General features: G+C 38.3%; 1 protein-coding gene across 2 annotated transcripts; it reads right to left on the bottom strand.

The window, feature by feature from the left end:
* Positions 1-817: 817 nt before the first annotated feature.
* Positions 818-11,932, bottom strand: LOC124268654. 2 transcript variants are annotated; one of them, XM_046703628.1, is made up of 10 exons: positions 11,870-11,932; positions 10,670-10,888; positions 9,763-9,975; positions 9,224-9,373; positions 8,358-8,663; positions 3,096-3,311; positions 2,649-2,852; positions 1,990-2,151; positions 1,031-1,299; positions 818-977 (listed from the first exon to the last, which is right to left on the bottom strand). In XM_046703628.1, the coding sequence occupies exons 2-9, from the start codon at positions 10,881-10,883 to the stop codon at positions 1,058-1,060; spliced, it is 1,707 nt and encodes a 568-aa protein (XP_046559584.1). In that variant the 5' UTR covers positions 10,884-10,888; positions 11,870-11,932; the 3' UTR covers positions 818-977; positions 1,031-1,057. The 2 variants fall into 2 exon arrangements, with proteins under 2 accessions (XP_046559584.1, XP_046559583.1); XM_046703627.1 differs by having other exon boundaries at positions 818-1,299.
* Between the last annotated feature and the right edge of the window lie 4,779 nt (positions 11,933-16,711).

Raw genomic sequence — 16,711 nt, 5'->3', positions numbered from 1 at the left:
TGGTTCATTTGCAGATGCCCTCACGGCTTTTTGTGTGTGTATATGTAGAGATGTTGGGTTTTGTAAATACATGCTCATTTTTTGTGTATAACATTTTGCAATCAACAGACATCATAACATGTCATGTGTTCAACTATCACGCCTGCCTGTCTGTGTAATTACATAATGTGACGGAGACCGAACTGGGGCCATAAATCAATGCATTTTGTTTGAGGTGTATAGCCTGATTGGTGTTAAGTTCAAATTGCATGTGGTCAGTGATAGCAGCTGTGTATTGAATATTGTCATTAGCAGACAGGCAGGCAGACACACAGGTGTCAATAAAACAAGACATTGAGTTTTGTCTGTGACAACGACATATCTATATCACAGTTAGAAATTCTGTCAACGCTAAATAATGACATTGCTTTTAAGTATCAAACTGAGAAAGTGACTCGGCAAGAAGAACATGTGGTGAAATTATATAAACAGTTAATTTACTGTCATAACATATAAAAAAGCTCGCGCCTGTGAGATATCAACAAAACATTAGAAAAATAGCTCACACCAAAGCCTTCACCGAGTATTCACCGGACAACCCGCTTCCAAGCTGCGCGAACCTATTTCACTGCGCACGTGCTATGAGCGCAGCCCAGCTGTTGAAACCCGTTTTCCCCAGAAAAGTCTGGGGAAAATTAGTGAAACGTTTGAACTCCGATTTCGCGCGGTTTTTTTCATCGCGTTATTTTTCAACTTTATAAGTTGAATTTGCATTTTTTGACGATTTGTTTCGGTAAGTCCATACCGAAAGGTATCAGAATCTGCAAAGTTGTGTTTTACGTTGCATGTGACCTTTAAAGATTTCATGCAGTGTCCGGAAACAAAATTGTCCCCTTTCATAAAATCCCAGCCACCTCCATTTCCAATGATAACAAATGATGTGTCTAGTGTTACTGATTTAGGGGTTCTCAGATCAAATTCCATGGCATGATCTCCTCTTATAGAGAAATATGTTCCAGGGCAGTAGACGTTCTTTGAGCCTCGTCCGTTTTCCCATTTCCATCTTTTCCACAGCATTTCAACAAGCATGTCCACTGTCCAAATATGTCTTATATTCCGGCGGTGCATTGCCGTTGTTGCTGTTCATGTTGCTGATGCAAGATGACTGCATCTTCGGTCTTGCTGCACTGAAGATGTGGACGCCGTCAGAATTGACAACATGAGACTTCGTGCCTATGGTGACATAGTCTCCTGAAACTTGCAACGGGGGAGAAAGTTGATCCAGCAGTTGGTATGGCACCAGTTTCTCCTTCTCTGGAACTGTGAATACAGAAATTCGGAATTACACATGAGAGTTGATATACTTTGATATTTGTCCCTATGCACATGTCTTTTCAAACATATGTCTCACTCTTGAACCCTATTTCTATACGTACATGCAAACCTATAGTTCTGTTTTGAGGACCAGTCTGCATTCATGTTATGTTTGATGTCTAATAGGAACATTGTCAATGAAAACATTAAAATTTATTGTCTTTAACAATGATGAACACATGCAATGTTTATTTCTAACTAATTTACCATACTTCCGTTCGTCTTGACGCGTGAAGTTTCTAACCAGCGCTAATACATCGCGGTAAACTGAGGCAATACCAGCTCATTCTTGACCAACTGATGTCATTTCGACAATGTGAAATCCTTCCAGAGAAGCATGAATCGGTATTCAGCTTGTCCATTAATAACACGAGATGGTGACGAATGAAATTACACAACTACAAGGTTCATATAGACCTTGCATTAAATATATTGAGGCCCTGAAGTTATTGAAGGCCCGAGTATGACACTTCTTACCGTACGCTAGTTCAAATGATCCACAAAAACAGCTTTGAAACTTCAGCCATTTCTCTGATCACCTAAGCCTAAGGTATGGTTATATATATATTGCATCTTCGATCTTGCTGCCGATGACGATTCTGTGAGTGTAATTCCAGCAATGCTTGTTCTGCCTACCAGGTGGGAGCGGAGATTTCCCTTCATCAGGAGGATCTTGTTTCTGGGTACATTTGCAGCAAATGACGCCAGTGAGGATAATCACCACTACCCCCAACACACCACAAGCTGCACCCACGCCGGTGAGGGTGGCCTTCAACCACTCATTCTGTTTGGCAACATCTGTAACATTTCATTGTCTTCTGTTCATGTCATTCCAATCATAACAACAAGCAAAACATATACGCTGGAAACATTAAATGTTTTTAGATGATATAGTGTCCCATAAATGTTGTCACGCCAAGGCAAACATGGAAAGTTTTTTGAATAACGTACTCAAAACTATAATTCATTCCATATAAACTTCTCTAAACATGTCACAATGTCAGTAAAGGGTTGTCACGATCATATAACGTTGCCTAAAAAGAACGCTGCAAACGTGAATCATTATGACGTCGTTGTTCAGACGTTGTGGACAACGACACAATGTTGCTACAACGTTGGTCTGGCATGTTTTCCAATTCAGCATATAAAATAGCTGAAACAGTGTTAACACCGAATTTTCCCATCGCTATTCAAGTCAAGCAGAATTACAATTAACATTAAGATATTCAATGTCTAACAAATACTGAAATACAAAAATATTAAAACATACAATCGCGTGCAAAAAGGTACTTTACCTTCATGATCAGCTTTGCGTTTTGTATTTCCCCTGTCAAAAACCACTGGAGCTCTCCTTGATTCATTCAGTTGGTCCAGCTTCGTGTTCAACTTTGTGATCTTCATCTTCATTTTTGCTGATGTTTGTTGCTCACTGTGAAGTTTTGTTTTCACCTCTGAAAACGCCTTGTCTTTCTCCTTTGTCATTTCTTCCAGTGCAATCCCTTTTGAAACAAACGAATTTTCCTTAAAATTATAAGAATTATTTATTTACATATGTCAAATGATTTAGAGTTTTGCATTTATTATATTTTTGCAAATGCTCAGATACCACCTATTTAGTTGATATTTGTCCAGTACCCAGAAAATAAACATATTTTATCATTTAATCCCAAACATTTTGAAAGCACCTGAAATTTTCAAATCACACCTACAAAAAGAATTAAACTAACTCAGTTTTTACCTACGTTTGCAATAGCTGTCGCACTCTCGCGAGAGTTCAGTTGTGTTGCACAGGTGAGCTACGTCAGCGCAGTGGTAACATCGTTGTCTCTCCTCCACACAGTACTGTTCTCCACGACGACACAAGTCCCGGTAACACTTGAAGTAGTTGGTGTCGACAGCAACACCCACGTGTAGAGCAATGATGACCCAAAGAACAGTGTCCTTAGTCAACATTGTCTCTACAACAGATCAATATAATCGTGATGGAATACCTCAAATCGACAGGTAACAATGTTGGCTAGTCTGTGTAAAACGTCTATATATTGCAGTTCCAGCTGTGATGGAATAGTGTGCATGAAGTATCACAATAACAAATTATCCCATGCAATGCAAATGGTCATATCATTCAGAAAAATTATTATTTAAAATGCAAACTCCAAATGCCCGATTTCGATTAACGATTCTAGAATTAGCTATTATTTACCACTCCACTTCTGTCAGGAATGATTTCATCTTAAGCTGATTCTATTTAAATGCATTATAAATGAAGATCAAAAGTTGACGTTTTCACAACAATATCACACTCCATATACACGTCTCGAAAACATGTCACAATGTCACTAAAGGGTTGTCACGATCATATAACGTATACAAAACGTTGTTCTATAAGAATGCTGCAAACGTGCATCGTTGTGACGACGTTGTTCAAACGTTGTCGACAACGACACAACGTCACTTCGTTGGTCAGACATGTTTTCCCATTCAGCATATGAAATGGCTAGAATAGTGTTCGCACCGAATTAGATCCCACTTTTCCTCTCGGTATTCAAGTAAAACAGGGTTGCATTTAAAATGAAGATATTCAATGTACAACCATTACACACAAAAAATATTAAGAAACAATCGTGTGCGAAAGGGTACCACTTCTTCCAGGATGGAATTGCCACACAATCTCCCCTGCATATCTATCAATGAACACACATAGCAGTTCTCACAAAACTTATTGCATACAGTTGATATAACCTACCAAGAAGTCAGCTGACTACCTCCAGCAAGGATTTCAAACTGACCAAGCACCTGACGTACTGTATATTTTATCCTGTGTTTACATCTGTTACCGTGTATGACATCAGACTAAATTTAGAAGCTCGGCCAGCTCATGAGCATGCATACGATCAATGATTCAGTGGTTGAAAGTTATGATGGAACTGGTGTATTTTGTCTTCAGCTTTAACACATGTATTATATTAATGTATAAGGGTTATACTATGATACATGTCTGACAGCGAGAACTTATAAACAATCGATTTATCTAATACACTGTCTGTAAAGATGTCCCGGGATAAATTTAACCACAACTCATCTCATGACGGCGGTGGTTTTCCAAACTATTTTTAGCCTTGACGAATCCTCCACTATGAATATTTATTGATATATATAAACAGCGACTGTATAGCTTGCGTCAGTCCTGGCCTTTACGTCATGTGCAAAGTAATACTATTTCTATAATGAAGAGATATGTATTAAACATCATTACTTTGATAATATCGTCCTCACTTGTTTTATATTTGAAAACTAATGCAACATATGAATACAATTATCAACCTTGTTCATCATATCCACCTTTAAATGCTTTTTTAAGAAAGTAAAAACTATTTTGTTGTTGATGTTGTTGTTGACGTTAAGACGCCATTAGTGGTGGAAGACACCCATCCATAACAACAAGACATCGGCCGAGACTTCACCTGACGCAAAAGGACAATTACTTTTCCCAAAGCTAACCATAGAGAGATAGGAATCTAGTATTGTGATAAAATGGGGATCTGTTTCGCATAGAAATGGCAATTTCAGCTGTTTTACTATGCTTTTGTATTTAAGGGTTAGTGTGCAACGCCGATATAAAGAGTGAGTGAGGAGGGTATTACCCTTCTCTTAACATATCCACAGTGTTCATAATCAATCATGACGTGGAAAATCATTGATTTATCTGGAGACATTTCTTGAATACAGTGCCTTGTACGTGTCGTGAGACGATGGGGGTAGCCTAGTGCTTAATGTGTTCGCTCGCCACGCCGACAACACGGGTTCGATTCCCCACATGGGTACAATGTGTGAAGTTCATTTTTGGTATCCACCGTCGTGCTCTTAGCGGAATATTGCTAATAACAGCGTAAAACTCACTCACTCATTTGACGTTAAACCTCATTTCACAACACGTTCCTCCTGTCTTCAAACATCCATATCTTTGAGTGTAAGGCCAGACCTCTTCGCAAGTTGTATGTCAGCTCCTGTGGCCTACGTATGAACAACTACAAAGTAATGTCCCTGATGGCATCAGTAAAAGTTTCTAAAACTAAAGAGACTAAACACCCATAATTGCAATGCATATTTTTTCCTGATGATCGTATGTTCGAATCTCACAAAGCACTTGTAATCAGGGTTTGTCTACACCAAGGTAGTGCTCCTGGTGAACAATGGCCTTCCTCAGATTTCCTCTCAGATTAACCTCGCTGACAAGCCATCATATAACTGAAATGTTGTCGTGTAAAAACTTCGTTCGCTCTACTTACTCATTGTATAGGTAAGACTGTACATGGAATTAATGCATCTGCTGTTCACAAAGCGTTTCCTTCATGCAGAACGATGGGCTTTAGTTAAAAAAGATGGCTTTAGTGGTGTTTTCTGGATAACTATGTTTTTTTCTTTGTTCGTTTTCATTTGCACTCATGGTTCCCGTGAATATCCAGGTTGGAATCGGTATTCCCTGCTGGTCTTAAGAGGTGGTTAATGGGGCTGGTTGTTCAGGCTGGGTGACTTTCTTTGATGGATGTCATGATAACCCAAGTGGATGATGGATGCTTATGTCAGTCACTGCATGATCGGGTCCACACGAGATGATTAGCAGACTTGGTTCGATTCCCCGTGTGGGTACAATGTGTGAAACCCATTTCTAATATTGCTGTTATATTGCTAAACGCGGCGTAAAACAACACTCACTCATTCACTTACGTATTTTGATATTATTTTTTCAACTGTTTAACTGTATGCACGACGTCATTGCTACACGTAAACCCTGTAGTATCTATGTTTGAGTCCCAGCTGGGGCCGTGTAGAAACATCCAGGTTTGCCCTATCCTATAACGGAACTAGTGTGATACTAAAAATCATATTTTTCTTTATATTCTTCATGTTGTACATATAACGAAGACATAATAACCGTATTCCAATGCCGCTTTCGAGAAAACACTTTCAAACGAGGACTAGTGCCTCTATACTACTATTCAATAAAGCAGCTGTGATTCAGATCGTTCAGACAAATGCCTTGCCGTGAGAATCATCGTCCTTTTTTTTCTTCACAGATGCCTGATGTTCCTTGACTCACATCCTTGAACCCAACCGGGATTACTCACAGAAGTAACAAATAAATAGACGGTAGTGAAAGGGTGTAGTTATATCTTTTCATATTTAATCAAATTCAAAAATAAGTTATTTGTAACCATCGAAAATGTAACTGAAAGCCGAGGGAAATTAACAATAACATAATCAATAAAAATACACATGGACTTATCACAACCATTCAGTATGTAATGAACTTGACATAGACATGGGCACACACATAGAGTTGTTCAGATCTCGGAATGTACAAACTGAACAGAATAAGATAATGGCCACGAGGAAGTAATCATCGCTTGATACCACACGGCTGGAAGACCTTAAATATATCAAAATGGAAAACACATCTTGAGTGAAAAGCATCTCTGGAAACAAAAAGGATATTCCAACTATCTTTACAGACTATCCCTATTTCCACTTGCTTTGGAAAATACTGCTCTATGATTACCTTTATTTTTGTAGAAGGAGACAGGGATTATCCTTTTAGTGAGTGAACAACAATGTGAATACTCTCTATCAGTGAGCCTGGGAGTTTTTAAGAAAATCATGTCGACAACGGTCATTAGGTATTTATGTTAAGCAACCGGGTGAAACAGAAAGCAACAATAGCTACAGTTCAGGGAATGATATGGACATATTACTGTATGAACGTGCGCCATTGTGCAACACAACCTAATGCAGGTCTGTGATTGGTCAAGCGTTCAAGTGTCTGGTCAGTGGTATTACAGCAATATATGCACGTATATGCACACATTCGCGTTAAAAGCTATAATGCAAAGTTCTACATCAATGAGATCACATTCATACAATTACACTCATGCTGTTGACCACTTGATTGTTTTGTCCAGAATCGATTATTTACAGACCGCCGCCATGTAGATGGAATATTGCTGACTGCGGCACTCACTCACTCATACAATTAAAGCAATCATGATATGTATGACAACATCTAATCACTGAATAACATTTGGGATCAAACATAAATTACCACTTGGCTACAAAAACATACTTACAATTAAAATTATTGTAACGTTTGTACATAATGTTGTAAATATAAGCATTCATTCTCAGTTAAATACGTATACAAAAGTACATGAAATCTTCACAAAAACCTGTCATGGTATAACAACGGATGATTCGGTTTGTACACAAAAGTCAGGACTCGCTTACCAACATAGGTACAACATGTAACTAGGTTTTCGACTCCGAGGTACCGTTGTTGTTGTCATCTACAATGCAGCAAATCCTGTGTAGAGATGCTTTAATCTTATAGCCTGAAACTTATGCCGTATGTTCGAATCCTAGCATCACCCAGGCCATCAGTGGCAGTTGGTTCCACCAAATTGGTCATGCCTGCGATTTGGATCACCTGTTGTGACCAAAATGTAAAATATCATAAACTTACTGAATACTGTAAGTTGGTCCTCATGACTACACACTCAAAGGGTCACAATGGTCGGCCACATGCCCCAGGGCCCCCTTTCACAAAGCACTAAGGTGATCGTAGTCGCTAAGGTAACCTTAGTGCAATGTTAAAGAATGGGAGTTAAGGTTAACCTTTGTAAAGGATGCTTCGTGAAAGGAGCCCCTGGTTGTAAACGTCCAAGTACAACATAACTTTTGGCTTTTAATACACATTACTCTGCCACGATATAGTTGACATACTGTTCAACCCCACTCACTCATATTCTTGCTGGAATAACCATCGAACATTGTCAGTTTATATGAAAGTAGGCATGATCTTATATACTGTCTCCCTAATGATAGTTTTCACAAATTCACAGTTCCAACAATCACTTGTCCTTTGATACAGAAGACAAACGTCCTTTACTGAGGATAGGTGTTGTCGACATTCTGAATTTGATTCAGCAGCTCAACGGGGTATTTCTTACCTGAATAACTGTCAGTGGGTTGAATATTTTTCAGAACTGAGGGTGTTCTCTCATTTTCTCTTTTGTTAATGTCGTTTTTGTCTGCCACGGTTATGTCTATGCTATCCTTCTTCGCTTCAAGACGCGATTGGTATGCTGGCGGAGGAGTGCTGTTGATATCGTCGATGTTTTTGTCAGGTGACTGAACCTCCAATCTTTCTACAGTGACGTCACCATTGATGGTAAGGCCAGGAGAAACTGTGGGAAGGTGTGCACATTTGTCCATCAAAGGGACGAGATCGGAACGGTTCTCTCCTTTAATCTCCCCTGTAAATATAAGGACATGTAAAGCTCAAGTGTATGGGAGGGAAAATTAGATTCAGCGTCCAGATTACCGCACCTATATTGCGATGTGCATTCACGCCTTTGTGTCTTTGAGTACTTGTGATGAGTCCTATCCAAACCAACAGCTACACGAGGATACAACGTTTAGACACAAAATTCTGATTCCGAACAGACCAGAACTTGTTTTGTCTCCTTAATGGCAATTCCACTGATATCTTCCGAAAGCATTAAGCGTTTTGAAAAATATGCATTTAGTTTGCAGTAATGTTCAAAGTAATGCGAATTCATTGACCACATTTTATCTCAACAAAAATGTAACTGAACAAAAAGCGATTACACATATTTTTTGCAAAGATGTTTCAGTAACATTATCAGACAAGAAATCACTCTTTATTTTCTGAGCAATAATAGATTGGTATTTAAAATATTATTTCCGTGATATTTTATATTAAATTCTTCAAACAATTTAATCTAATTTCATATTTATGGAACCTTTCGAAATGGTCTCACAAGGTTTCAATACAGCGAGTACTTCTTCCTACCTGACTGCGTTATGCCGATAGAGTTTGAATGGCGTTCTTTCCGACAATAGAGACAACAAATGGTCCCTGACAGAATGATGACAATGAACACTCCACTCACTAGACATACGATGAAGTTGATCTTGCTCTGGTTCAATTGTTTCACCAGCTCTGTAACAAACAGATATCAGAGATGTTTAATGAAATCGTACAAATATGTGCTTTTATGTGTTATACTATATTTGCAATGCTGAATTAAGAGTTGATTAAACTGAATTTGAATCCCAAGTGTTCAAATTAGCTTTTTCAACCTGAGTGGTTATTCTGATTTGAACCTCTCATCAACAATGTTTTCATAATGTGATTCGTTTATACGTTATTAAAGATAACACCTGATGCCACCTGTTTCATTGAATAATCGAGACTTGATATTCACGTTTTATCTTTTTTGAAACACAATGATGAACCACAATGACTGTTGTGACTAGATGTATAACACGAACACACGAACAATGATTGTATTACCTACAGTTACAATATTTAGCACTCAGCTATCTCACCTTTATGTTCTGTTTTCAGGTTTTCACCTTTGGTTATTTCAGCGTTCAGATTCTCGTTTACTGTTGTGAGTCGGCTGACGTTACTCTCCAGCTGTTTGACTGTCTGTTTCAGATCAGCGTTTTTCTGTTGTTCCTGTTGGAGGTGTGCCTGCCTGTCTGCCAACTCCGCGCTTTTATTTGCTTCAAGTTCCACTACGTTCTGTAATTGAACCCCTGAAAAGAGATCACATTGTTGTATAACAAAGACGATTTTATCGTTATATTTTAAAGATGGTGAATAACCCAGGATTGATGCACATGGTCATATACATTGTATCTGTGTGGTTACGAATTATATTAATCCTAATTTGATATCCATATATTGGAGAAACGAAGGTGACACACGTCGTTGACGTTTATCCCCGAAATTAATGAAACTTGAAGTCACATGTACAGCGCTGACAGTTATGTTCAAGGGACAGGCCTCTTGACCACTGCTTTTTTAAGTTATAAACCCGTGAAGATCCGGGTTTGAATTGGTCTTCAGTAACCCATGCTTGTCGTAAAAGGCGACTAACGGGATCGTGTAGTCAGGCTAACTGGCTTGGTTGACATGTGTCATCGTATTCAAATTGCGTAGATCGATGCTCATGCTGTTGATCACTGGATTGTCTGGTCCAGACTCGATTATTTACAGACCGCCACCATATAGATGGAATATTGCTGAGTGCGGCGTTAAACAACAAGCGAAACCATCTTAACTTTTAAGAACTACATATTTCCTTTCAAGACCACAACTGATTTGTCGATTAAATCACATTCTAATATCAGCCAAACAAACGATCGTTTCTTGTAATTCATACGGACAATTGCTTACATTCTACGAATGGAATTTATCCGTTATGAGTTACTGTATGTGTGTACTTACGATAGCAATAGCTGTCACAGTCTCGCGAGAGTTCAGTTGTATTGCACAGGTGAGTTAAGTCTGCGCAGTGGTAACATCGTTGTCTCTCCTCCACACAGTACTGTTCTCCTCGTTTACAGAGGTCAAGGTGACACCGGAAGTAGTCAGGGTTGAAGGCTGCGCCGAAAGCTGCGCTCACGCACAGCAGTACTGTAAATACGTGCACCTGTATCATCGTCTCTGAAACAAGGAAAAGATCTAGAAAACTTAGATTCTTCAAACATATTTTCTGACAAAATTGGAGAAATAGTATTCCTGACGTATGATAAACGTCAAAACTAGAAACGTAAAAGTATTGTCGAAATAGAACTTTGAATCTGATCGTCTTTCAACATGGGACAATGAGGCAAATTTAACCCGTTTGATATAGCTATTTCACATGTTACTATGCTTGGTCAAAGTGACTGTCTGGTCTCCGTCCCATTCTTACAGCGTGGCCAAAGAACACAACTCTGCACGGCTAATGGCAATGCCTTCTACGGCAGCGCCGTGCCCCTGTTTACAACACGTTACGAGGACGAACCCTAACTCACGGAGTTATGGTCCGGATTCGTTTATTCCATTATGGCAAGATGGCTGAAATGATGCTGAAAACCAACATTCACTCACTTATCCAATGCACAATCTTAATCTGTATCGATATCAGTTACAAAACAAGTATCAAACATACACTTATATGGTTAGCAGCAAACTATATACAATGTATCTTGTTTATATGTGTATACGTGTAAGTGTGGGTGAGTGTGTGTGAGCGTGTAAGTAAATATATGTGTATGTTGATGTATATATATATATGTATATGTATGTATAAGCACATACATGTGCCTATGCATATATTATATTGTGTAATCACACAAGTGTAGTAAACGTGGAACTGAATGGTGAACAAACATCTTAAATCGAGACTGATAATGTAATCGACAACCAGGTGTACTGAATGCCAAAAGGATACAGTTTGCTTGTGACTCGATCGAGGAATAAAACAACATGCGCTCATTACAGATTCAAGTCGGGTCCCAATCACATTTTCAAAATATCCAACCAAAAGCAAAGAAAAACTTATTAATAATCAGAACAATCTATCACAGTCTACATCACTGTACCAGAATGCTCTATAAATCAATTACATGTATTATTATTATTACAACACCATATACATACCTATACAGCATATCTCAGTGTTGACACTGGCATCCTGTGTTGTTTTAAATCAACTGTTTTATTGTGCTGTTTGTCCCTGTCTGACGTGTTACTTATTAAGGGTCGTGGTTTGTATATGTGTAGATATTAATAGATGGGTAATTTCGTTTTGATACAATAGACATTTGACGTGGCAGTACTTATACACAAAATGTCCTTTTGTTGTGGAGTTCTAATTTTAGCTTCGCGTCATATATTTCCAATTTTTCTCACCAATTCCTAGCTGTCCTTAAAATAAGCACTTACAGGGAAACCCTTAGCTTGTGATGAACGTGCAAAAATAACGTTGCTTCAACACACGTGCAGTTTTCTCTGAAAGGAAACATAATACAAATCTATATTTTATCGGCGCTTCTCACATTTTCAGTTTTCTAATACGATGTGTAATAATATACGTGCATTTTTCAGGATATAGTGAGCAGTGAGTGAGTTTAGGTTTACGCCGCTTTAGCAATATTCCAGCAATATCACAGCGGGGGACACCTGAAATGGGCTTCACACATTGTACCCATGTGGGAAATCGTACCCGGGTCTTCGGCGTGACGAGCGAACCCTTTAATCACTAGGCTACCCCACCGCCCCTTTTCAGGAAATACAGCTGTTAGCAGCGTAATGGTTGAATTATCGTTCGTAACATTTAAAGGAACCTAATCGGTGGATACGCGATGGATGCTTTGTTTGCTGTAAACTCTTGTTTGATTACGATGCGCTCCCACCTGGCTGAACATTTTGTTGATATTTCATTAGGTTACAATATAGTTTTAGTATGTTGGAAGAAATAAACATTAAATAACAAAGTATAGAAAGGAGATACCAAATCAACAATATAATAAATATATTGTGCTGATGACGATTTGATTACCCCCTCTCTTTGGCAAGGAGAAGGTTGTTGAGGATTATTTTAACTGTCAAACTGCTTCAGGAAGGATATATATTATACATATTCGTCGCATATTTTAGTCACATACATATCTCTATCTATCTATCTATCTATATATATATATTTCTATGTGTGTGTGTGTATATATATATATATATATATATATATATATATATATATATATATATACATACATACACACACATGAACGTAGATATACATATATACACTCTCATAAATAGAAACGCATATGTCATTTTTAGAAGAATTCATTGCGTTAGTTTAAGGGACATTATTTACCATTTGCAGCAATTACTGCTCGGCACCGTCTTGGCACGGACTGCATAAGCTGACGAAGTCGCTCTTGCGTAGTTCTTCCCCTCTCTTCCTGCAATGCGATGGCCAGTAAATTGTGGAAGAGTCTCAGGCGTGTTTTGACGTTGATGTACACGTCGGTTGAGATCATCCAATAGGTGTTCTATCGGGTTTAGGTCTGGTGATCAGGAAGGCCGTGGTAAGACACTGACGCTGGAATTGGCAAGATAGCGGACCGTAACGCGTGTTGTACGTGAAGTAGCCTCTGACGGTCCTTCTGACGACCCATAATCAGAAGGATGTGAAGTGCAAGGACTTCGTTGATGTACCGATTTGTTGTCAAATTCCCCTGAACTACTACTAAATCATATCTTTGTGTGCTGGATATCACACCCCACATCATGACACTGTCCCCACCGAATTTGACGACCTGTAGAATGCAATTAGGGACAAAACTTTAATTTCTCCGACGGTAAACACGCTGTCTTCCGTCTCGCTGGTGAAGACGAAATCGTTATCGGGTGATCTTGGGCGGAATTGGTCTGTAGGAAACGTTCACAAATGCGAGATATGAAGCTCTGATGAACGTAGAAACGTCGGGCAACTATAGACTGCGACTCACCAACTTCAAGGCGGCCAATGGCGATGTTTCGATTGGTGCCACTCAGTCGCGGCATGATGATTTCCTCTTTTCAAGGCGTTTTGGAAGGAAATAGTATATTATTTGTTTTGTCTTTGCGGCAGGTACATGAGTCCAATATTCTCAAAACTTATTTTTGAAGAGTGTAGATATAGTGATATGTTTGTGAATAAAATAGAATATTATATAATTGTGTGTGTGTCTATATATATATATATATATATATATGCTTTGGCGGATCTAACACAAACGGATGTAGGAAATTTATTGCCTCTTAAAATTGACGGGCCCGGCTCAAAATGACTGAAAAACACATTGCCCTCTATAAAGCAATTGTTATAACATTTTCTAATACTATTCAAACAAACCTCTGTAAGCCACTACCCGTGAAGGTCCGGGTTAGAATGTACCTTCAGTAACCCACGCTTGTCGTAAAAGGCGACTAACGGGATCGGGTGGTCAGGCTCGCTGACTTGGTTGACACATGTCACCGGTTCTCAATTGCGCAGATCGATGCTCATGCTGTTGATCACTGGATTGTGTACAGACCGCCACCATATAGCTGGAATATTGCTGAGTGTGGCGTAAAACTAAACTCACTCACTCACTCTTTAAGCCACAATGAAGTGACAGTTTGACAGCGTGCTGTAAATTACTACACGAATAGCATGGATGTCATGTTTGTTTCTGTTACAAATAGACAACGATCTCCACATGAAACAAATAATGTATATATATTCATATATGACTGAGTGGAGCGTCCTCTCCGGTTATCACGCCACCCGAGTAAAAAATGCCCAAACTTCCCTATACAAATTTAGGCGTTTTTACCAGGGAAGGCTGTATTGTTAAAGTGAACACCGTTGTTTGACGTGACGGATTATGCAATACATTTAGCTCCTATACATGATTCATAACATATGATAATATAATACTGTCACCTGAGGAAGATTTGCATAAATTGTAAGTTTGTCACCTGAGGAAGATTTGCATAAATTGTAAGTTCATTTTACGTACAGCACGCTGTACAGGACGCTATATACTGTAGTGTTACAGTTACTTATTTCCAGTGATCCATTCATTTGGTATTCACACATTTTCCCCTTTTGTGGCAGAAGGCATCCCTTTTGGAAGATAATCGAAAAAATATTCTCTGGCGTTGACCCTTTCTGTTATATAGTTTATCTGGTATCTTTCAGTAAACCTTACTTAGTCATCCTTACTTAGTCAGTATATGTAATATGTTTATTGTTGTTACATGCTACCAGATATGTTTTTAACCATGATAGTGACTGAGACGTGCAGTGTGATAGGTGATTTGGTTTGGTCGGTAGAAATATAATATACTGACAATATACTGCAATGTGCAGGATTTTCTATTAGCTCAAAGCTTGTTTTGGACCCGTAGGTGATAACAAATTCTTTGGACTAAAATCTGTCTTTATCATATTAACCCTTGGGTCATTTTCATAATGAAGGCGATGTTTACCTTAGGTGGTATGAAAATCCTTGTCATTTTGTTGTTTTTGGCTTAATTTTTGAAATTTTGAAAGAGCATAGGGCGAATGTGTTGAACCAATGGTCATGGATATCTGCCACTTATAGAATGCGACTGTGTACAGTCAATGTGCTTCCGGTGATCGTGGCCGGCAATGCCCGTTTGTTTTGTGTAATAACCCTGATAGTTCGCCACCATTTGGTAGAGTGCAAAAAAGTCAAAGATGTTTATTGTATTTCAGGCCTCCGGCCCATATGCATTAGAGTTGCATGCATTATACAATCACAGACTATTTGAATACAGAGATGATTTTGACAGATATCACGCTTGGACATTGCATTGTAGCTGTATTGTGATAGTTTTAAGTTAATACAGGTGTCATAAGTAGACAGGATTTGTTTAAATGCTCCAGTAGGTGACTTGGAGAGGTAACATTCAGGAATATATTATTTACGTAAATCTATTAAGATGGACAGACAAATAAAACAATGAATTTCGTTTTCAATGGATAATTTACACAATGAGCAAATTCTTGTATATCTGTCGATGGATACACGCCTTCCTTCATTAATCATTAAGTTTGATAGTCCTAATCTTAATCGTATTAATGAATTTCTCAACTTTTTGGATGTTAAGTGTGATAGGTACTTTTCGCGTTGGTTAAGGGTTTTAAACATGCTATAGGGATCATATCGTGAGCTATTATCTAAAACTGAATGCCAATCTTGATTAAATATATTGATAGCTGTTTCTCGGAATTAGTACAAAAAACATTCACATTGCCAGATGACTGATTTAGCCACACAAAACCATAACCATGAGAAAATAGGAGATTTCTTACATGAGATGCCCATGTTACTTTACCCAACTCATGCAGATGAACAAGCATATTGTAAGCCTTTTTAGGTAGTCTATTTTCATGCATACATATAATTTTCAGCCAGTATTTTATGTATCGATATAGGAATTGATATACAAAGGATATCTCCCACATTCGCCATATACCATACATGTTGGTGTTGACTGACCAACACAAAGAAACGTTTTACACGCTAATAGATGTATATTTTCGATACTTTCAAAACGCTGGAATCCCCATATAGAGTAGAGTAAGATAGGCTGTATTTGTGAATCAAATAACTTAATAAATATTTTTGGCGTCAACACGCTTAATTAGGCATAATTGACAATAAACTAATTGATGCTTTCTTTGCTCTCAGGGCTAGTTCAGCAACCGGTTTTTTTTCTTCAAATTAATGATTGTATTAAACATAAAACCAAGATATGTATACTGATTTCTTACAGTTACAAGTTGATTATCGAAACTCCATCTTTCTCTTACCGCAAGTGGGACACCTTTTCTGAAAATGACTATATGTGTTTTATCAAGGTTCACGGATAGGTTCCATGTCTTTGTGTAACGTTCTAAAATATTTAATTGTGTCAACAAGAACTGATTCTGATAGAAGA

This window comes from Haliotis rubra, unplaced genomic scaffold (assembly GCF_003918875.1).
Source record: "Haliotis rubra isolate DU_JTF1 unplaced genomic scaffold, ASM391887v1 Scf1397, whole genome shotgun sequence".
NCBI lineage: Eukaryota > Metazoa > Mollusca > Gastropoda > Lepetellida > Haliotidae > Haliotis > Haliotis rubra.
Note: the sequence above shows the minus strand (reverse complement) of the source record. Positions and strands in the feature narration are given on the sequence as shown.